A 22499-nucleotide genomic window follows, 5' to 3' on the forward strand; every position below is an offset into this window, starting at 1 on the left:
TTATACATGGAATAATGGTTACTAGAGCCTACTCGAAAGAGAGGCTGGACTTCTATTTTCCACCCCCAATTTTAAGTGCAAGCACCCCGGAAAGGATCCGGGGGATCCCACCCCTCTCCCCTTCCACCGAACCACACGAGAGCATATTTAGAGTGCCGCCATGCCGCACCGACACTATACATTTACATCTTCTCCGAGATTCGAACCCGGACCCTCGGTACCGTAGTAGGCTTCCCTACCACTATACCGTCTGGATGACACTTTGTGAATTACATGGAATATGTGTAAATCCAGAAACTGTAAGAAGAGTAATGCGATCTGCATTATATCATGGGCGAGTAGCACACAGAAAATTTTATGTCAGTTAAAAAATAATAATAATAATAATAATAATAATAATAATAAAAAAAAAAGAAACTTTGACTCGTTTTTACAAAACCGGTGAAATGTTGCTTGCTGATAAAAACTAAATTTAACACCTTTTTTCGGCTCAGATGTACGAGTGTTGGTGTGGAGACAAACCAAAGAGGAATTTCGGAAGCAAAACTTAGTACCAAGTGTTAAACATGACGGAGGAGGAATTATGGTATGGGAACCTATGGCAGATGCCGGTGTTGGCAATATAGAGTTTTATAGATGATAAGCATTTTGAAATTTGGCATCGTCAGCACAAAAACTTAATATACAAAATAGCTTTAAAATCTACCAGGACTGATCCAGAGCATACTGTGCACAGTGTCAGACTCTGTCTGTTATATAAGTAATTTCGGCACCACCCCAATCTCCAGATCTTATTGAACATATTTGGCAAGAAATAGAATCGAAAATTCGAAAACAGAGCATATCTTTGCGGCAACAACTGAAAGCAGTGATTCAAGAGGAGTGGCATAAACTAAGTCCAGAATAAAGAAAAAGACTTTTGGAGTCAATGCCCAAAAGATTAAATGAAGTGAACAAGTGTAAAGGTTATCCCACAAGATATTAAGAAGCAGAAGCAGTATAGTTTTTGGCTAATAATAAAAGTTTCCAATTACTTTTGTGAGAATATCTTTCCCCATTAAACAAATGATATTAATTTTTGAATTTAATTTTCATTTTTTCAAAAAGTATTTACTACAAAAAAAATATTCAGTTTATATATCATTAAAATAAAAGCCTTTCTTTTTGTTTTAATTTCTTTTAGTTTTTTTATGTTCATTAAAGAAATTTAATACAAAATTTCAAATTTCGCGATTATTTTTGTGAACCACTGTATACTGGGCCATTTTTGTGTATCTGGCGTTCGCAAAATGCACTGCGAACGAAAATTTATCACATTGATATAATGTTTTTTTTTTTTTTTTTTTTTTTCCTTTTTTTGCGATCGAACCAAAATTTCATACATTTGGGTCAGTATTTTTATCAGCAAATTTAAGCCGAATATAAGTAAAATACTTTTCTTCAGCGTTAAACTTGATGGTAAAAATTAATAAAAATTTTTTAGTAAAAATATGTAATAATTAGAACAAAGTGTCATTTTTTTCACAGTTAATTTGTTGCCAAAATTAAAATATAAACCTTAGGAATGAAATTTTACAAAAAATATTATCGTTACTTTTTTTAAATGTTAACTACTTCATTTAACTGATAATTAAAAAAATAAACACTTAAGTAGAATTAAAAAAATGAGCATTTAACTGAATAAATTAACTAGAATTTTTGTAATATCACAAATGTGCTATGAATTAATTTATAACTTTTTTTTTGGTATTATTACTTTAAAAAGAACGTGAACAGTGTGAAACACGTGATTGTAACAGACTAATAATATCTTGCGATCAAGTTTTGAAGTATTCTAAACACTTTAGCTTTGAATACTGAATGATTGCGTTTGACAATTTGACTGATCTTCAGAAATTTGACTTCAGAACTTTTCAGTAATTTTTTTTTCTTTTCAATAACAGAAAAAAAGATATAGTAAGTATATTCAAGGTTTTTATTAAAACAAAATTTTTATATTACTTTTGTTATTCTTTAAGTATTTGGTGTACCATAAATTTTAACGGAGCTTTGTGATTCAAAAATTATTTGAAAATTTGCTTGTCTTCAGAAGTATTATGCATAAAATATTTATTTTTAATAAAATATGTAGCATTTGGAAATATTTCAATATATTTTAAATACAGAAATTTTATTAGATAAGTAAATTCTCGTAATTGATCGATCATGATAAAATCATTTCTCAGTTCATATAAATAATAAGAAGTAAAATATAAAGTTCATTTTCGCTTCCAGATCACAGCAAATGAAACTGAAGTTAAAAAATTTATAGAGTAAGTCAGAAAGACTAATAAAAATTTAACGATAAGATATTTCCTTAAATCCAGAAAGCTTTAGACAACGATTAATTAAATATGTTTGAAAACGAAGCTAATATTATTTACCAGTGTTCTTTTTTTATAAGTATGATGCTGTGCTTCCGATGCATTCGAATAGCAATATTAATTCATTATTTCGTAACATAATAGGCACAGTTTTAATAATGCAGTTTTTGTTCATTTCGCTTAACTGAATCGCATCGCTTAAATGAATTTCTTTTTATGCCTTCAAAATTATGAAGAAATCGTCATTAAACAGCAATCGTTTGCAAATTTTATTTTGATCATATTTTTATTGATAATGGTAAGGTGTGAAATTCTTTGAAGTTTAAAAATTAAAGAAGAGTTACTTCTGGTGTTGCCATACTTGAATAAACAAACATTTTGTTAAATAAAGGTAATATTATTTTATATTTCTGTTTAGAACATCTTTTTATAATTTTATAACAATTTGTGTGTTCATGTTTGTTTAGCTAGTTAGAAATCAACTCATGTGCGCTTGCAGTGTAGCTTACATATTTTAACTTATTTCTGAAACATGCTGAAGTAGAATTTCCATTATAAAACCCAATATGAATCGCAAATGTCATATTCGATGGATATCAAATTGATGTAAAAATATCTTATTTTGCCTTTTTCTCATTTATTACCCCTTGTGATATCACAGTTTAAGAATTCAATTGCTTTTCAAAAAATTTTTGCAATCTCGATATAAATATTAAGATTACGAACGAATAAATTCATGAACAATATTTAAAAATAATTTGTTAAATACAGTGAGCCATATAAGTATACAGATTAAACTTAACACATTTATAGAAGGATTCCGAAGGTCATTAAAGATTGAAAAATAAGAAACAGAAAATAGCTTATTATGATGAATATGTTGGTGAATAATACCGTAATTTTTATTACCTCAGAAAAAATGTTATTATTTTCACTGCGCACGTAAAAGAAATTGTTGCCACTTCAGTTACAGGAAATATTTTTTGCAAACTTCATACGCACAAAACGTGCACAGCTATATCTTGAATAATTAACTTTAAGCGCAAAAGTCTGCAAGTGGCGTTCATTTTGAGGGAATAATAATATGGCACATTTTTTCCCCCTAACATTTGCATTGTTATTTTGAATAGTTCATATGATTTTAAATTTTGATATTTTGTGATAACTCCAGGACGAAGGAAAATGCGCATTGAGGCAAGAATCGTGTTAACAGTTGGCACCATCATATTCTGATCTATCTTGAATTTTTCAGGATTAATTCTTAAACTGGTTAACATATTGTACAAATTTAGCCTAAAATTGCTACAAATCTCTTTCTTAAAAAATCAGCTGTCTTTAAAATCCTCCACAAAAAATATTCCTTCCATAAGAAAAAAATTGAGACAACATCAGGTTAAGTTTAGATTAATTATTATTATTATTTTTAAATTGGAAGTTAAAAAACTCAAAATCAACTCAACTTACTATCTAGAGAAAGTTTTAAGTCCAACATTTACAGAAGAAATTCCCCTTTTTTATCCCGATGACTTTCAGAGAATGACACTTCGCCAAGACAAAGCAACAAATCATACTTTGGAAAGTACCACTACAGATTCCTTGAAAGAATAAAGACTGATACAGGTATTCCACATGTACCTTTTCAACGTATGGCTTCGCAGTCCTCATATGTTTCCCCTATGGACTATTGTCCTTTTGGTCTCTTGAAAAGAGCTAAGCGCAAACTCACCATTATTCTAGAAAGTAATGGAAGAGGGATGGAAATCAATACCCTGGAAATTTTACAAAATTCTTTTCTATAATGCAAATCTCTATGCAGACTTATTATTCAGGAAAAAAGTATCGGGTTAAGCATTAAAAAAAAAGGGCTTTACATTTTAAACGTTAAAATAAACAGCCCCGGAATCTTCTTAAACTTGTGTAAACACCCTTTGTATAAGGGAGTTGGCTACACGCCAATACTGAACGTTGCCAGAGTTTTCTAGAACACGAATCTTATAAGATTCTATTGAGGAAAAAAAAAAAAAAAAAAAAACCTTCTTTTATTGATCAATATTTTTCACAATAATCTGTATGAAAATTCTTTTAACTTAATCTCTTAACACAAGAAGCCTTGTTTTTAATTTCGTACAAATGCAAACATTTCTCTCTTTTATTTGCGTAGGACCTCTAAATATGATTCTCAATTTCTGTATCAAATATGTGTCATTTTTTGTCGTATGGGAGTCAAGTTTTATGTGTGTGTGTGTGTGTGTGTTTTATTTTTTATATAAAGAATAAAATTTTTCTGAACATAAGCATGGGGACCGGAGGAGGATGTAAAAAGTTAGAGTTTGTAATTTTTATAAAATTGATGTATTTTAATTTTAAAATACCAAAACATGAATCTTGCGTAATTTGAAATATTTTTGTAATATGAAGTATATGTTTACGACCAACGGTTGCGAAAAGAAAGGACTTTTGTGGACACTGATTTTTATCATTCATCTAAAACCTCCACAGAGTTAAGTTTTTACGCATCCTTGAAACCATTGCAGTTTAACAAGGCAGTTTTTCGATTATTTTGTTTTTCAATTGTTAGGGCACGAATTAGCATGGATAATAGGGATTTACCGTACATCTGCTGTACATCAAGAATTCGCATACAAAATCGAACTGAAGATGTTCTTAGGAGCACGTATCTCATTTATAATCTGAAGAACATCTGGTGTCTAACATAGGTAAACAGGCGTATGTCCCACGCCCTCCCCTATCTAGCGACAAAAACTCCCTGGAGCCCCAAGAGGCTGCGTCGGGAGTTTATTGAGACGATATGAAAAAGGTTGTACATGGCCAAACAAGGGCGCTCGTGTTTTGTTTTATAGATTTGGAGAGACTTTGACTGAACAAAAATGGCAAGGAAACAAAAATGTTGCAAAAAAAAAAAAAAAAAAAAAAAAAAAGGGCAAGAATAAGCAAGAATTAAAACATGCAAAGAAATATAATTAAGGCATGTGTTGAGGTAAGCTGCTAGGATAATTACCTCAACTGGCATCTTGTGCACAATAAGTTGAGTTCTGTGCTAGTTAGCATAGATTACACAAGCGTTTGCACATAAGGTTGTCCACGGTTGCGTAGTGGTATGCAGGTGTCCGTGTTGGGGATATGGTGTCTGAAGTAATATGAAGGGAAGGAGCCGTGCCCAGTGATATATCTTGTGAGTTGTGGGGTTGCAATGAGACGGGCCGTTGACACTTTTGGAAAGAAGATATAGGTACGGCGACCTGTTTCACTTGTGTTCCATTCATGTTGCCACTCTCTGAGGACTACTTGATGCAATATTGATTTTAGATGAGACGGCGGAGCTGGGATGTTCTCTGGGTGGGCATCGGTTCCGTTGTCAGCTTCCTTTGCCAGGATGTCTGCAGCCTCTTTACCCTCTGTGCTCCCGTGAGCTTTGACCCAGGTTAATTAAATGCTGTTATATCTTCTGGGGTAAAGTTGACTTTGTATGTCCGTAATTACTGACGATGTGTGGTGGTGATTCAGGATGGCATGGAGAGATGATAGGCTGTCGGAGCAAATGTAAATGGGATGCTGTGTGATTATTGTAGCTTGTTTTAGTGCTTTGTGGATATCACACGAATGCATAGTGCTGCGGCTTGGAACACACTATTATGTTGGTGGAGTTGGTCTTTCCAGCTGGAAATCTTTTGGTTGTGGTGATAGAGTACGTAAGCGCTGCCTACCCCGTTTTCTGTTTTGGATCCATCTATGTAATATGTGTAGGCATTTGCGGGGATCATGAGAGGTTGGCTAGTAGAGACAGAGATGCGCATACCGATTCCTTTGCGACCAGGATGTAAGTGAGGAGCTGTGCTGGGGAGTTCATACGTCGCAGGGTACCATGGAAATTGGCATCCTTGCGAGTTGTAGAATTCTTGTAAGTGCGCTCTCTTACTCCGCTCGCAGGTTTAGAGGTGGAATGCCTGCCAAAGCAATAGCAGCATTTGTGGCTGTAGTGCGGTAGCCCTTGCACATCATGAGGGCGAAGGGACGCTGTATAATCTGAAGTTGCTTTTGTTTGCGTCCTTGCAGGGGTGTGGACCAGATAGCTGCAGCGTAAAGGACGATGCGTTCGACTACTGTTTGATAAAAGATTTTGGTAATGTACGGTTTTGTCCCCAGATGGTGGATTGAAACTGCCTTTATTTGAGAGCTATTGCATTTGTTTTGCTGCGTAGATGTTGGAGATGGGGGATCCAAGTTAACCGACGGTCCCAGATGACGCCGAGATATTTGAGGGTGTCATTGAATTTGAGATTACGACCTCGAAGTCTGACGCAGGGGCGGCGAGTGGGGTTAGTGCCTGCCTTTGGTATGGTGACTTTTCTGCAAAGGTGGTGAGTTTGGTGGCTTGGCAGAGAGAACTGAATTGATGACATATATTTGTGCCTCCTTGTTCAATTTCATGTCTTGTTTTCCTTTGAACCAGGAATGCAACGTCGTCGGCGTATGCGATCAGTTGTGTGTGTTGTGGCCAGTTAAAGCAGTGGTTTCTAGATAATTGTAAATCTTTTGTTATATATTCTTCTGCATTCATTTGAAAATGAAAATTAATTTTTTAAATATAAGCATTTACTTAACTCATTTGTTATTATTAAATAATGGCAAATAATTTTCAGTAATGTCGAAAGCTGTATTAGAACCGCTTTCATTTTCATTTGATTGAGATTCTTTCTAAAAACTTTCATCGATGAAGTATTTATTACCTATGAAATGCAATATTAATCTTACATGACTGTAATGTTACTTAAAATATGATAGATGTAACCGTCTGTTAAAAGCAAACAAAATTAAAATAACCACACAACGTTAATACGTTAATTTAGAATGTTATTGTAATACATGTCATAATAACATAAACTCATGCGTGGAAGGGAATATTTTTGATATTTAAGCTTAATTTATTTTAAAATAGCAGTCTAAGTTTTGTCTAATAAGTTTTGTCCTAAAATATGAGGAATTAAATCAACTGATTATGGTATTTCCTTATAGGGCATTGTAATAGTGTTAAGTAACTATTTGATCTATATTCAGAGAAGTGTAAAAGAATATCAGTATGATGTCATTAATATCAAAAATAAAATGTGTCCATAATAAATTGAATGAAATAAGTTTAAATATCAATAACTTTTCTTGTTAGAAATGTCTTCAGCTCAATGATTGTTATTTTCACAGCATTAATAAATTGAACATAATAAGGATTATATAATCAGTGCCTTTTAACTTTTGGAGTAATAATTCTTACATCTCCAATATGACATGAATCACACCATATGATACTTTTTAAGGGCCGTTTCAGTCTTAAAATCTCAAAAAGTCGCGTGCTGTGTTATAATGTTTTAACAGTGCAATATTAACTGAAAGGTCCTTCAGACACTATTAGACTACTAAGCGAATTATCGCTCCGTTTATGCAAATGCGACAAGTCTTGGGGAAAGTTTTAAAAAACTTGAATTGAAACAGAAAGCATCCTTGTGCGAACAATCAGCACTTCACTACTTGCGGATATAAAAAATAACATAAAATTGAATTTATAATTTTAAATATATCGTAGCCTAAAACTACAGAAATCTGGCCTAAGTAAGCTGACTCAAACTTTAATAATGCGATTTAATTTCGGGTAGCAGATGGCTAATGCCGGAATATTAACTAGCATACCTGGATGACAGGAAATAAAGCTGCAAGCGTCACTACCAAGAGTTCTAAATCTAAAACATTCAAAATACTCGCGTTAATGCTTTAACTCGTTTGCATTCTGACAAGGACAGTTACATGGCTAATGGAAAGAAGTAAAAAATACAAATTACAAAAATTGGTTAATTAACATAAAATACCTGGCGACGTTACACAATAGAGACTATTAGTAAACGATTTTTTATGTTAAAAGTTTAACGTTCGAATGCATTTTACTATTAGTTAAATCTTTTATAAATATTTAAATCTTTTGTGCACTTAATAAGATGCGTTTCTAAGCCATGTGATATGCACCTCGTCTATAAAATTTCAGAAGGAGAATTCAGAAATCAGCTGACTACTGACAATTCAGAAACTTTGCTAGTATTGATTTCGATTTATTCTGTTGATTAAAATTAGGGCGCAATGTAATTAAGATCTTTGTTAATGTCTTGCTAATTGTCAATGTATAATATCCATAAATGAATTTCAATGACGTTTTCAAAGCAGTTTTTAAAATGACTGGGAAAAAATTACGAAATCTTAGAAAATTTTGTTAAAAAGTTTTAAAAAAATAATAAAAGTAATCTGAATTTCATATTTGGTCTTACTGCGATTAACAGTAACCTTTTACTTACACTTTTAATTTTGCATTTTCCTTGACGAAATTAAGAGAGACCAAAGCAGACAATTGTCTTTTATGACATAATTTTTACATAGATCTCTAATTTATATTTCGTAACCAAGAACAAATATATCTAAAAATTTTAATTTTATAATTATATTTATTTTGAGGATTTATAAAGTAACCGAAAATTTTAAAGTACCATATGTAATTAAATTATAATTAATACATTTTCTTTTATTAGTTCAAGGACCTTTAATTAAGAAATCATATCATCATGCGTGAGTGTATTAGCATCCATGTTGGACAAGCTGGGGTTCAGGTGGGAAATGCCTGTTGGGAACTTTATTGCTTGGAACACGGTATTCAGCCTGATGGACAAATGCCTAGTGATAAGACTGTTGGTGGAGGTGACGACTCTTATAACACTTTCTTCAGCGAAACAGGAGCAGGAAAACATGTCCCTAGAGCCGTTTATATTGACTTAGAGCCTACAGTTGTGGATGAAGTTCGCACAGGTGAGAAATGTTTGAACTCTTAAAATATTCGAAATTAATGCCTGAAAAGGAAATGTTTTTAAGATTAAAAGGTGGGTAGGGCCGATCTTATTATAGTCGGCCGCCCACGTGCAAATAAAAATTGGCTGCCCTTTTTCACAGAAATATAATATATATATATATATAATAATCATTTCGCTGCTCTTAAATTTGGCCGTCCACGTGCTATACTCCATCTTGCTGCCCAATAGGATCGGCCCTGGGGGCAATATACTAAGATCGAAATACATTGAATGAAAAAAATAGGAATCACAAAAAATGCCTATCCTTTATTATTTCACAGACAAGTTAATATTCATGAATCTTTGAAAACTGCGAAAGCTATGTATATAAGTGATGATAGATGTTGATAGATGTTGAAGCACAAAACGCAGATAGATGTTGAAGCACAAAATGATAGGTGATCCGTAATGAAGAATAAACTTCGACATGTTGGTGACATCGTAGACAGAAGATGGTTTCATAAAAAGTGGAAGCTTGAATTCATGGCAGATATAAGTAAATATGAAAGTTGTTATTTATATTTTTTACCTTAACAACAGTAAGTGTTACTAGGCGACTGCAGACGATTCCAATCGAAAGTTTGATATTTTTAGCCAAAACTTCTTCAGAATGTTTTGCCATCTTAGCGTGATTTGTGTTGTTTACAGTAAATTGAAAAATTCATTTCGGGCAAAAAATGGAAGTGACTCGTGAACATTTTCGTGCGATTATTTTTCGTAACTTTCGACGTGGCTTATCAAGACAAGAGTGCTTAGAAAAACTTAATTCTTTATGCAGCGATAAAGTACCATTCTACAGCGGTGTAAAAAACTGGTGTAACGCATTCAATCGTGGTTGACGTTCGCTCCAGGACGAATTCCGTGAAGCTCGTCCAAAATCGGTTGTTGTTCTAGAAAATATCGATGCTGTGTGTGCGTGAACTGATAAAGCAAGATAATCATATGACATACCATGAGATTGAGGCATCTTTGTGCATTAGTATGGCAAGCATCAATAAGATATTACACGAACATTTCGCTGTAAAGAAGATTTGTTCGTGTTGGATAAGAAGGCTTATGTTAATTGGTGCAAGGAAATGTTGAAAAAATACGCTCAAGGTGCATCAAAGGTTGTGTATAATATCTACATAGGTGTCGAATCGTGAATCTATGCATAGGAGCCCGAAACAAAACAGCAGCCGACTGTATAGGTCTCCCAAGACGAGAAAAATCCAACAAAAGTTATTCGTGGAAGAAGCACATCGAAGCAAACGGTTATCTGTTTTTTCGGCATTACCGGTTACGTGGCGACAGTGGCATTAGAGCAACGCAGGTGCAGGTCAATTTTGAATGGTACATGACCATTTGTTGAAATTCGGAAAAGGCAGAAGAAGAGGCGAATCATTCTTCATCATAACAACGCGAGCTCTCACACATCGGTTCAAACAAAGGAATTTTTGATGGGCCAAAACATCGAATTGAGGGGTCATCCACTATGTACAGCCCTGAAATGGCACTCGGTGACTTATTTTTTATTCCCGCACATCAAAAATAAATTACGTGGACAGCAATTTGCAACACAGTTGATGCATTCAAAACGGAAGAAGCGGCTGATGCATTCAAAACACATGTTTTGGAGTTACCTCAACCGGAATGGGAAAAGTGCTTCGAAAATAGGTTCAAACGCTTGCAGGCCACAAATACCATGGCACACTAAATGTGCCTGTTCCAGAATGTAAAGTTTATATTTTTGATACTATTGCGGAAGGAAGAAAACAGCGCAGCAAGGTATTAGGAGCAACAGAAGCAGAAGCAAAGTGTTTGTGTTCAGGATGAAATCTTAATTCAGAAATGGGTTAGTTTAGGTCTTAGTACATTTGATTAATTAATAATAGTACGAAATAACTATTGGCTGTTTTAGTTCCATTTGCGTAGCCAAAATTATGTAAAAGTCATATGATATGGATTAATTTAGAAATGAGGCAGTCGAGAAAAATTATTATAAGCAATCATTATTTTTAGAACAGAAAGGGGAAATACCCAAACTAAAATAAATAATTAAAGGGATATTGCTAATTTAAGTTAATATTTTGATTTACTTATTTTTTATCTTACATATATTCTAAATTTTCTTAATTCTAAATTTAAATTTACGATTATTCTCTTGAAAATGAAAATCAAAAACTATTGGAAAAGGAAACTTACTTAAAGTTAATACTTTTTAATAATGAGATAGAGCTATAGGAAAAATACTTAGTAGAAATTTTAAACTGTGTTGAAATTCATATCCAATAATATTAAAAAATGAATTAATACATATCAAAAGAAATTTAATTATTGATGATCCCATAGCTTTATCCTAATGTTCTAAAGTATTAATTTCTAATAAGTTTCATTTTACAATAGTTTTTACGCTTTATTTCCCAGAGGATAATCTTATAGAATGTTAGGGGGGATTACAGTGATGCAAGATAAAGGTCCTAATGCATCCCAACTAGTTCAGTTGGATGTAAATTCTGTTCACTTTTAGGTCACACATTTGGTTGATTTTCTTCGTATTCAAGATCTCTGATACCAGTAGAATGCGATCAGTATGAGCTGATATTGTCCATTATAAAAGTTATTCCTTACTGCACCTTTAAAACATTTCGCATGAAAATCTTCACGTTATATTTTAGCAGTCACAATTATATTGTAAAGATATGAAGGCCAGTGCGGGTATTCAGATTCTATATTTATAAGCGATATCTTTCGATAACATTTTCAGAAAACTATTGCTCATGTTTGCGTCCTCCAGCGTGGTTATGTTTTTGTTTACAGACGCATACTGTCAAAACTAATGAAGCCTGGCTAAATGAAACGAATAAAATCGCAGATGAATGAAAAAAAGTCAGACTTGCTCTTACAAATGACCAAGCTTTACTACTTATTCAAAAACTGGAATTTAAAACCAAACCATCTGGATCCTTTAAATACCTTGCAGTGAAGCATTTGATATTATGTACACCGTGTTTCAAAAAGAATATACGTATTACAAAGTGTTATTTTGTCCAAGCACTTTGCCTCGGCTCGGCTGTTGGAGAAACGAATACATAGTTTTATATTAATAGCCGCTAGATGTCAGTTGTCTTCTGTTTTGCGTGGTAACCTCACATGTTTAAAATCGCTACTCCGCAGCAGAAATCATTTTGTGTTCTTGAGTTTGTGAAGTGCAATTCCGTGATTACGGTGCAAAGACGTTTCAAGTTGGGGTACCAAAGTGATCCTCTTGAATGGGTGGAACATTCGTATCGACAGTTTGTAAATACAGGATGTGAATGTAAAGGAAAGAGTCCTGGCCGCCCTCGTGTTCCCGACGAAAATGTTGCACGAATTTAAACTGCTTTCCAACATAGTCCTCCAAAATCAACTCGGCGTGCCAGTCGGGAGTTCCAACTGCTTACAACAACATATTGGCGTGTTTTGAGACGTTAGTTGGTTATGAAGCCGTAGAAGTTATATTTGTTACAGGCTCTGCGTTCCCGATGACAAACGCAAACGTGCGGCATTTTGTAACGAGATTGTTGATGCTATTGACAATGCTAACACTTTCGCACAACGTATCATGTTCAGTGATGAAGCGACTTTTCATTTTAGTGGTCATGTAAGCAAACACAATGTTCGAATTTGGGGCCTACAGAACCCACATGCAGCCATTGAACACGTACGAGATTAATGTGTTTTATGCGATATCCCTATCATCTGTTTACGACCCATTCTTATTTGATGGAAACATGGTTAACGGTAAGCAGTATCTCGCTATGTTACAAAACTGGTTGTTTCCGCTGCAAGAAAACAACTTCATTTTTCAACAAGACGGGGCACCCCCTCGCTGGTGTTGCCAAATGCGTGATTATCTAAATGAAACTCAACCGAACCGTTGGACTGATCGTCAAGGAGCTAGTGACTTAGCATGTTTCAGTTGGCCTCCACGGTCATCGGATTAGACACCCTGTGACTTCTTCCTGTGAGGTTTCGTTAAAAACAACGTTTATGTACCACCACTCCCATAGAACCTGGAAGAGGTGAAGAACCGGATCCGTACTGTCATAACATCAGTGAAGTCGGACATGTTTGCCCGAGTATGAGAGGAATTTGAATATCGATGTGATATTGTTCGTGTCGCTGATGGAGGACATATTAAACATCTGTAGCATCTGTAATCTGAACTTGAGAGATTCATACATATGTGTGTAAGTTTCATATTTGTACGTCATATAGTTTAATAAATATATGCATTCGAAATACGTATATTCTTTTTGAAACACGCTGTACTTAATAATTCTGACATCTTTGTTTATAAATACAGGCTTTGATTTAACACAAATTTCATGAATACGAAACAAAGCATATATTCTTGTTAGAAAATGAATAATAAAATAAAAGAAACATGATGTATGTAAGATCATAACTTCGTTTCAGGTACATATAGACAGTTGTTTCATCCTGAACAACTGATCACAGGCAAGGAAGATGCTGCTAACAACTATGCCAGAGGCCATTACACCATAGGCAAGGAACTCATTGATTTGGTCTTGGATAGATGCAGGAAACTGGCCGATCAATGTACTGGACTGCAAGGCTTTCTAATCTTTCACAGTTTCGGTGGTGGTACAGGATCTGGGTTCGCTTCTCTTCTTATGGAGAGATTGTCAGTGGATTATGGGAAGAAGTCAAAGTTGGAATTTGCAATTTATCCAGCGCCACAAGTGAGTTTTCAATTTAACAATGAAAATACTACTTAAATTAGCGTGAAAGTGGTTTTTAATTACCTTTTATAATTAATTCATTTGTTTTTTTTAATTACCTTGGCTATTTGTATCTATAATAACAAATGTTTTAAATGAAATCATAACAGGTCTCCACAGCAGTTGTTGAGCCTTATAATTCGATTTTAACCACTCACACAACGCTGGAGCACTCCGACTGCGCTTTCATGGTTGACAATGAAGCCATTTATGATATCAGTCGCCGAAATCTGGACATCGAGAGACCCACCTATACTAATTTAAATCGATTAATCGGCCAAATTGTTTCATCGATTACTGCGTCGCTGAGATTTGATGGCGCTTTGAACGTGGATTTGACTGAATTTCAAACTAATCTGGTACCTTATCCCAGGTAATAATAGTTACATAGATAACATACATTATAATGAATACATAAAATAACTATTATAAGACATAATTAGCATAATAACTTGCTACTTTAAGAAATATACCTGTGTATCTAAAAGAATTCTAAACTTATCAGCAGCACTCTGATTTTTCCCCCTCCGTTAACAGCGGCAATTTTTTTTTGGGGGGGGGGCTGGGGAGATTTCACAAAATAGTAAATTACAGGCGTTTTTATAAATAATCGATTGCGTATAATACATTTAAGATTGTACAGATTTTACCAGTTTTTCATATACGTGTATGAATAAAATCATGTCATCATTAACTTTATGTCACGTTTAAATGAAGATCCCTTCAACAACATGAGACATGATGAAAACTCAACCTAGGTTCTCAGACTTTAGGAGGCCCCCCTAAATCCTTCTATTACTTTTTATAACCCTTATGTTTTATTCAATGAAACAATAAATAAATAAATGAATAAATAAACATAGAAAGCCTTTGGGGGGGGGAAGGGAAGGCTGTGTTTCTGGCCTCAAATTGTTTTAATCCGGTTCAATGCTTCAAGATGCCGGTCATTCGTGTACTCAAAATATGATAAGTTCTGTTTCAAATTAAGGAAACCCGAGATTTTTTGCATTATAAAGTTTAGATGACCCATTTATCCCGTAAAGCTAGACTGAACTTCAAACTTTTTACTCAAATTCTTAAAGAAATTTCTTCAATGAGATAATTCTAAGTTCCCCAATTATGAAAATATTGATATATTTATCGCATTATATTCTGCTATTTTAATATTTCAAAAAATTTCGGATTTAAGAGTTTACAAATATTGTTTGTAATGTATGTTAAATAGAGAACTTTTAAAAAAATGCTATTGATAAAATTAATCTGAAATACGAAAGGTATTTCGAATACCATCTACGAAATTCTGATGTAAGCAACACGCAAATACTTGAGAACTTAAGGTGAAAATAACTTGTCCTCGTTATAGTTTCTTTTAGATTTCTGACTGAATTATTGAATCGTGGTAGGGTACACTACAACTATCTATCTGCTTTATGTAGGACTTTCTCCTAGCAACTGGCTCGTATTTACGTTTTGCAGGAGAAAAACCGTAAAACCTTCTACAGTCAGCCTATTGAACCCTATCGAGTTCGAAAGAAAAACCCATAATAAAATATCATACAGAACCCCACTGATTAATTTACTTTTCCTTATTAATTCAACTTTCATCGTGAACTGATGGAGGAGAATTTAAAAACTTAGCATTTGAATGGATTCTACTAAATGAAGCAAAGGAAGAATACTTCCGGTCAATGTAAAAAACTACTTTAAAGTTATGAAACATAAAAAGAATTAATTTTCTTTAATTACTTTTATTCGATTACAGGTTAATACTAAAAGAGATTGCTCTTTCCCCTCTTTAGTTTTTAAATTTATTTTCTTGATCTCTTCTAAGTGTAGGTTTATAATACGCCTGTATACTTCCATGTTTATCTGATTCGTGAATCGACCGTTCACTTCAAAATACGCTTTTACGTTCGCGAAATACACAGCTGAGTAATATTAATGTAACTATTTTTAATAGCCAGAACAATTATCATGTGCAATGCAGACGACGCTTAGACAGGCTAGTACTTAATAAAATGCTGAAAAGTGTTCACAGGGATATGAAACCATGTCTGATCGTAAGTTCTGTTGGATATTGCTGGAAGGTGCATGACGGAAAATACACAGAGGGAACATCTAGAAGGTCCACCAATTTTCGACTAGATTTATGTTTGCGAAATTTGGGGCCAAGGAAGTACACTAAAGTCTCCCTTGTGCTGTTTCAGCCACTCATACACATTCCTAGCTGTGTGATACTTCGCATTGTCGCGTCGGAAAATGTCATTATTTGCGGGGGGAAAAATCTGTATGCACGTGGTCCACAAGGATCGATCTATAGGTAATGCGATCCATATAGCCGTTTACGACGGTAAATGGGTCAAGATAATGTCATAAAGACCTTCTCCAGACTAACATAACTTTGTCTGTCTGATCTTGTATTTGTACATAAATAATTAAATGTTATTTATTCTCCAATGTCTCAACATCCATCCATCCGATAAAGTTAAGAAAAATGATTCATCGGAGAAGGCAATCATCTTCCAATCAGCACAGGTCCACTGCTGTGTTGATTCCAATCTCATCTACAAATAAACAGTCATTAACATAGGCGAACTACCAAATAAATTGCTGAAAATTCGCGCTCATTGAAAATGTGCATTCATAGTTCTAATTTACTACGAGAAACTTCGACAGAGGTGCACCATTTTCTAGAATGAGAAAAAGAACCGATTTCTCCGAAGCCAAAGCTTATCTCAGCTATGTATTTAGACATTCGCCTGAATCGGTGCTAAGGCCTGAAGAAGACGAACATTACTTTTAATTCCAAAATGGAAGCGCAGCCTAAAACAATAGGGAAATGTCAAGAGTTGCTCCGCCCACCAACGATCAAGCGGTAAAACCGCTGAACATTAGCGTACCGGTTAGCTGGTCGTTTTCCCCGTATATAACGAGACTGCTAACCAATTCCTCTTAAAAAATCCTCCACGAAGGCATCCTTCTCTTCTTTACTGTAATCCAAAGAACCCGATTAAGAGACTAAAAGTTGTTTCATGATTGGCAAATCTTAAAATCTATTACATCCACTTCGCTTCCGTATTTGACTTTCCACAACGTTGTTTGAGATTGAAATAATAATAATAATAATAGAAGTATGTCACTGCAACAGTCAAAGTTAAAAATGCAAATGATTTCTAAAGAAACAGCGAATGACTTTTGATAAGCTTTTGTTAGCTCACTCATGGTGTTTACCCTTATGGTTAAATACGCTTGTCATCAATTTTTGAGTTATTTCCTAACAAGCTGTCGAGTTCAAATTTAGCACGTGATGAATCTTTTCAAAATTCGATTTAGGTTTTTTTTAAATTTAATGCTCAAATGATTTTTTGCACATATCTTAGTTTAAAACTCAAACTAAAAAATCCCAGAATTTTACTGTTTAAACCATTAGATAGAGCGAAAAAACCTTTAAATGAAACCTATACGAAATATTTAACTTACTTCTGATTTTTTGGCGAATTTTCGAAAAATCACTTCGATTTTTTTCTATTATTAATATTTATTATTTTTTCAACATCAGACTGCTCTATTTTTATTAAAGAAAATTGTATATCTTTGAGCTTAGTTTTGAAAATAATGGAGACTTTTAAATCCCCCTATAATATGACTACCACTTTTAATGTAACTGTTTTCCAGTGATACAATATTGCAGTTTTAAAAAAGTTTTAATCGTTTACTTATAAAGATAAGGGAAAAAAAAACAGCTTTCAATAAATACAATTTTTATTTCTTTTTTTAGAATCCATTTCCCTCTAGTAACATATGCACCAGTGATATCTGCAGAGAAAGCCTACCATGAGCAACTGACAGTTGCGGAAATAACTAACGCATGTTTCGAACCTGCAAACCAGATGGTTAAATGCGATCCAAGGCATGGGAAATATATGGCGTGCTGTTTACTGTATAGAGGAGATGTTGTACCTAAAGATGTAAATGCTGCCATTGCAGCTATTAAGAGTAGAAGAACTATTCAATTTGTGGATTGGTGCCCCACTGGCTTTAAGGTGAATAACTTTTTCATTAAATTAGATTAATGCACTGTAAATCTATAAGACTCATATTTTAAGAAAAAAATTTAATCGGTTTACGGATTTAAAGAAACGCTAAATGATATCTTCATTGGATCGCCTTATATCTCTAAATGCCATTTAACCTCCTCTGTTCAGACGCTAGGGAGGACAGATTGCTCTGAAACGGTGCCCATTAAAAAAAAAAAAAAAAAAAAAAAAAAAAAAAAAAAACCCGGTATCTTTATGCAAACTGCAAACACACGGGTGCCTGGCACCTTTGTTAAGTTTAATGATGTTAATGTCAATTTTTAATAAAAACAACCTACATCAAGATGACGGGATACTGACATGAAGGTCGCTGTCTTAGTGAACAGACTGCGACTTCCATAATGAGGGTAGGATCTTTATAATAGAGCATCGTATGAAATCTTCCTGGTAGTGAAACAGGAAAATTCTGCACTTTTACGCAGTTAAGCAAAGGTCAGAGCTAACATTTATGAATTTGCGACGATCTAACGATAAAGTTGTTAGAATAATGAGTTTAATACGTTTTTCATTAATGTATCTTTCGATTCTTTTATGGGAGGGGGGCAAAAGCGTCATTAATATCCCTTTCTTCCTATGAGTATATTGTTTCTACTCCGTGAAGCCTGTGGATTCGATGTCTACTAAGAATGATAAGGAGAACATTCTCATGAAAACATCATTCGCGCGGAAGTCGGAAGATCTGCTTCTGAATTCTATACTTAGATTTGAAATGCACTATACATAATCATTTAAGTTCCATATTGTAGTTTTACTCACCAATTTCATGAATTTTCGAAAGAGAATGGAATTCTTATTTGACAATTGACTTTCTCATGGGATTCATTTTGTTTCAAAACCCTTCACAGAGTCGTATACGTTATTACAAGTAGACATTTTCCCAGTAAGCGATAGTTCAGATTATTAGATGGCCAGTAATATCAACAAAAAATACAAAGTCTCTTAATCACTTCTCTTCAAGGAACTGGCAAATAGATTTTCCATTGGATTCCATAAATTGTTAAACTTCTTCCTCTAAGGAGAATAGGCGTTGAAACATCTTTCCTCGGCTCAATCAATGTAGTATTTCTGCGTAATAAAAAACGTCACTAAGCTTAGCTTCGAAATCACTCAACTGTTGAAACTGTCTATAATTAAATTCTTTGAGCCGGATGAAATTAACCACTTTTACAACAGCAGTCATCACATGATCAAAGTTTGAGGAGGACTTCTTGCACAAATTTTCTTCGTGGATGACACAGTGGAAAGCCAACTATTTCCACATGCCTTCGCATCAATAATCATAAAAATAATGATGTATTTGTTTTTATTTTTGCTGGCCCAAATGGCAATTCCATATGTCATATGGGTATATATACTATATGATTCTATGATAACGTAGAAAGTTTGTGGTACATTTATTGAATATTACTTTGTTTCTTTCTCATTTTTTATGCATTACAATGACACAGCGTATTCCTTATGAGGTGTAATATGCTATTATGCGAGTTTTCAAATGATAGCATGGGTTAAATAATACATTACTCTCAATCTAACTTAATTGGCATTGGGTTCTTCCGCTACTTACAATATAAAACAAAGTCCTTACGTTTAGATTTTAACTTATTGAATATACCTGCTGCCAGACCCCTACGCGTCTCACTACTGTCACATCAGACAAGCTAATGTTCCAAATAGCTTGAGCCTGTGATGGGTAAAGCATGGAAACTGCACGCTGGACATTTTCCATCAATGAAATGTTTATAACGTTTAGCAATTTTTTTCTGTTATCATGTTGGCTAACATGAACATTAATTTCGGACTCTTTACTCAGAAGAAAAAAAAAAGACTGCTAATAGTTTAGCTTTGATTTTCATTCACTCACTTTATCAATTTGCAAATGTTCTACCAGTGCAGAATATTTCCCATTTTGCTTAGAATCTTCATGCCTCTTGGTTATTTAATTACAGCTACTCTCTCGTTGCAAATAGGGCAAACTGCCTTGCTCTCAACTTGTGCTCAACGGAAAAACAAAAAGATAATTACTTATCTTGAATAAAATCGCACCTTATCTTTTTTTTTTTTTTTTTTTTTTTTGGTTTTTGTTGTCACGGCTTACCATTGTGCGCTCATTATCCGTATTCGGAAGTGGTTTCTTTTGTGTTTATTTTAGAATATTAAGAAGATTTTATATTAAGAAGGTCAACATGATAGGGTGCTAAAATATATCGACCCTCAACAAAAGAATAGCTCGGCGACATAAATATCAAACATCTCGCAAACTTCTCCGTGGGGAAAATTTAAGAAAAGCAAAGAATTGAAGTTTCCTTTTTAAGGTATCAAAAAGACTCAGATGTGATACAGGCGATGTTTATGCAGGATGGTGCTCCTCCACATATCGCCAGTTGTGTGAAACAAATGCACCGCCGCTATTTCTGTGACGACAGAATCATCAGCCAGCAGTTTCCTACAGCTTGGCTTCCTAGATCCCCCGACTTGAATCCTTGCGACTTTTGGCCGTAGCGATACCTCAAAGCGCTATGGTCTACCGTGATTTCATCACAGCTCTATCCGAGAAAGCAAAGAACCCCATCTGCGTAACATTTCCCAGTTCGTGCTGCTTTTAACAATCGAACATGTGATTTTACGCTTCCAGATGGTAGCAGACAATGGTGGACATCATATCGAGCATGTTTTGTAAACTTTTGTAGATTAGTTATATGTCCTCAATAAAGCTATGATACACCACTTAAGGGTGGTTTTTGCAACACATTGTTTTTTTCCCTCGATAAAATTCCCATCATTTCATTCTGCCATTACCCAATTTTCATGCAATTCCGCTGAATAGTTTTTGCTACAGACTGCTAGTAAATTTCAAGTTTAATTATGGACACCCTGTATATTAAAATTTTCGTGGCCCTATACCTAATATATAAATGTAGAACCATTTGTTGCTAAGTATATAAATCATATCGTTATACATATATCATTATGCCTAAACTATCGGCCAATTAATCAGCCAAAAATTAATTTTTATTTCACTTTATATGAAATTTCATAAATTTCTTATAATTGGAAGGGATTACAGTTACTCAAAAATGAATACTTAAATTAGGTCGGCATCAACTACCAGCCACCAACTGTTGTACCCGGCGGAGATCTTGCTAAAGTTCAAAGAGCTGTTTGCATGCTTGCTAATACAACGGCTATCGCTGAAGCTTGGTCCAGACTCGACCATAAATTCGACCTTATGTACGCCAAGCGTGCTTTCGTGCACTGGTACGTCGGTGAAGGGATGGAAGAAGGAGAATTTTCGGAAGCTAGAGAAGATTTAGCAGCCCTCGAAAAGGATTATGAAGAAGTGGGACTAGATTCCACAGAAGGTGGAGAAGAAGAAGGAGAGGAAGAGTATTAAATTTTTCATTCGTTTTTTGAAAATTTAAATTTTTTCTGGAATATACAACAATCTTATTCTTAATTTATTCTAAATTTTTTGTGCAAAGTTTTGGAAGTATTGCTTTTATTCAAAACTGAAGATTTTTCAGACATCATTTCAGATTTTAAATAGTGACATTTTAAATTTCAGATTTTTCATTGTAATGAAAAGTATATTGTTTGCAACTTATTACAATTTAAATTAAATATTCCATCTCATCATTTTATTAACATCATTCAGATTATACTAAATTTTCAACGTGTGTTTGCTTTTAGGCTTACATTTTATGTGCATATTTGAATAAAATATTAAATTTTTCTAAGATTTTAAGTTATATTGAATGTTTTTACGAATACGTCTAATTTTTACTTAGAATATTACGATAATAAAGAAGAAAATTTCATTTGCTATTTCTGGCAATAATTGTAATCAAATATGCTTTTACCTCCACGTATTTTTTCATTAATTCCATTAAAACAATTATTTAAAGCTTTAATCTTTCAGTGGGCAACATAATTTCTTAATAAATTTCTACTGATATTCAATTACATCAATGATATATCGCATAATAGTTGTACAAATAATATTCATCTTTTAGTTTACAGCTAATAATAAGCTAATAATAAATTCTGATCTACACTCTTTTGAAAAAAAAAAAAAAAAAAATTCGAAGCACCATGAAGGAAGTGGTGATTTTTGATGAAATTATGAAATTGAATACGTGTATAGATCATACACAGATAATAAAATAATTAAAACATCAAGGTCATATTACCTGTTCACGGCTCACAATCACCCACTAAGTGTTCAAATTAGTAGTTGGTCGAACCTCCCCTGGCGGCAATGCATGCTTGAATTCGTCCAGGCAAGGAGTGGTAGAAGTTTCTAATGTCATCCTGCGACACTTTCTGCCAGGCATTAATCAGTTGCCTCTACAGGTCTGCGATATTTTGTGGTGCCCG

General features: G+C 34.0%; 1 protein-coding gene across 1 annotated transcript; it reads left to right on the top strand.

The window, feature by feature from the left end:
• The first annotated feature begins 1808 nt into the window (after positions 1-1808).
• LOC118199361 (tubulin alpha chain, testis-specific-like) lies at positions 1809-21859 on the top strand. The gene is made up of 6 exons (XM_035371199.2): positions 1809-1956; positions 8948-9221; positions 13703-13989; positions 14139-14401; positions 17807-18071; positions 21217-21859. The coding sequence occupies exons 2-6, from the start codon at positions 8981-8983 to the stop codon at positions 21514-21516; spliced, it is 1356 nt and encodes a 451-aa protein (XP_035227090.1). The 5' UTR covers positions 1809-1956; positions 8948-8980; the 3' UTR covers positions 21517-21859.
• The last annotated feature ends 640 nt before the right edge of the window (positions 21860-22499 follow it).

This window comes from Stegodyphus dumicola, chromosome 2 (assembly GCF_044657685.1).
Source record: "Stegodyphus dumicola isolate Sdum_Otavi_A_Nest chromosome 2, ASM4465768v1".
NCBI lineage: Eukaryota > Metazoa > Arthropoda > Arachnida > Araneae > Eresidae > Stegodyphus > Stegodyphus dumicola.

Bases quoted from the DNA above. Each gene is read 5' to 3' on its own strand.
- LOC118199361 (XM_035371199.2), top strand. From the start codon at position 8,981: ATGCGTGAGTGTATTAGCATCCATGTTGGACAAGCTGGGGTTCAGGTG. The intron at 14,402-17,806 runs GTAATAATAGTT...TTCTTTTTTTAG, and splicing joins AATCTGGTACCTTATCCCAG to AATCCATTTCCCTCTAGTAA. The intron at 18,072-21,216 runs GTGAATAACTTT...TACTTAAATTAG, and splicing joins GGTGCCCCACTGGCTTTAAG to GTCGGCATCAACTACCAGCC.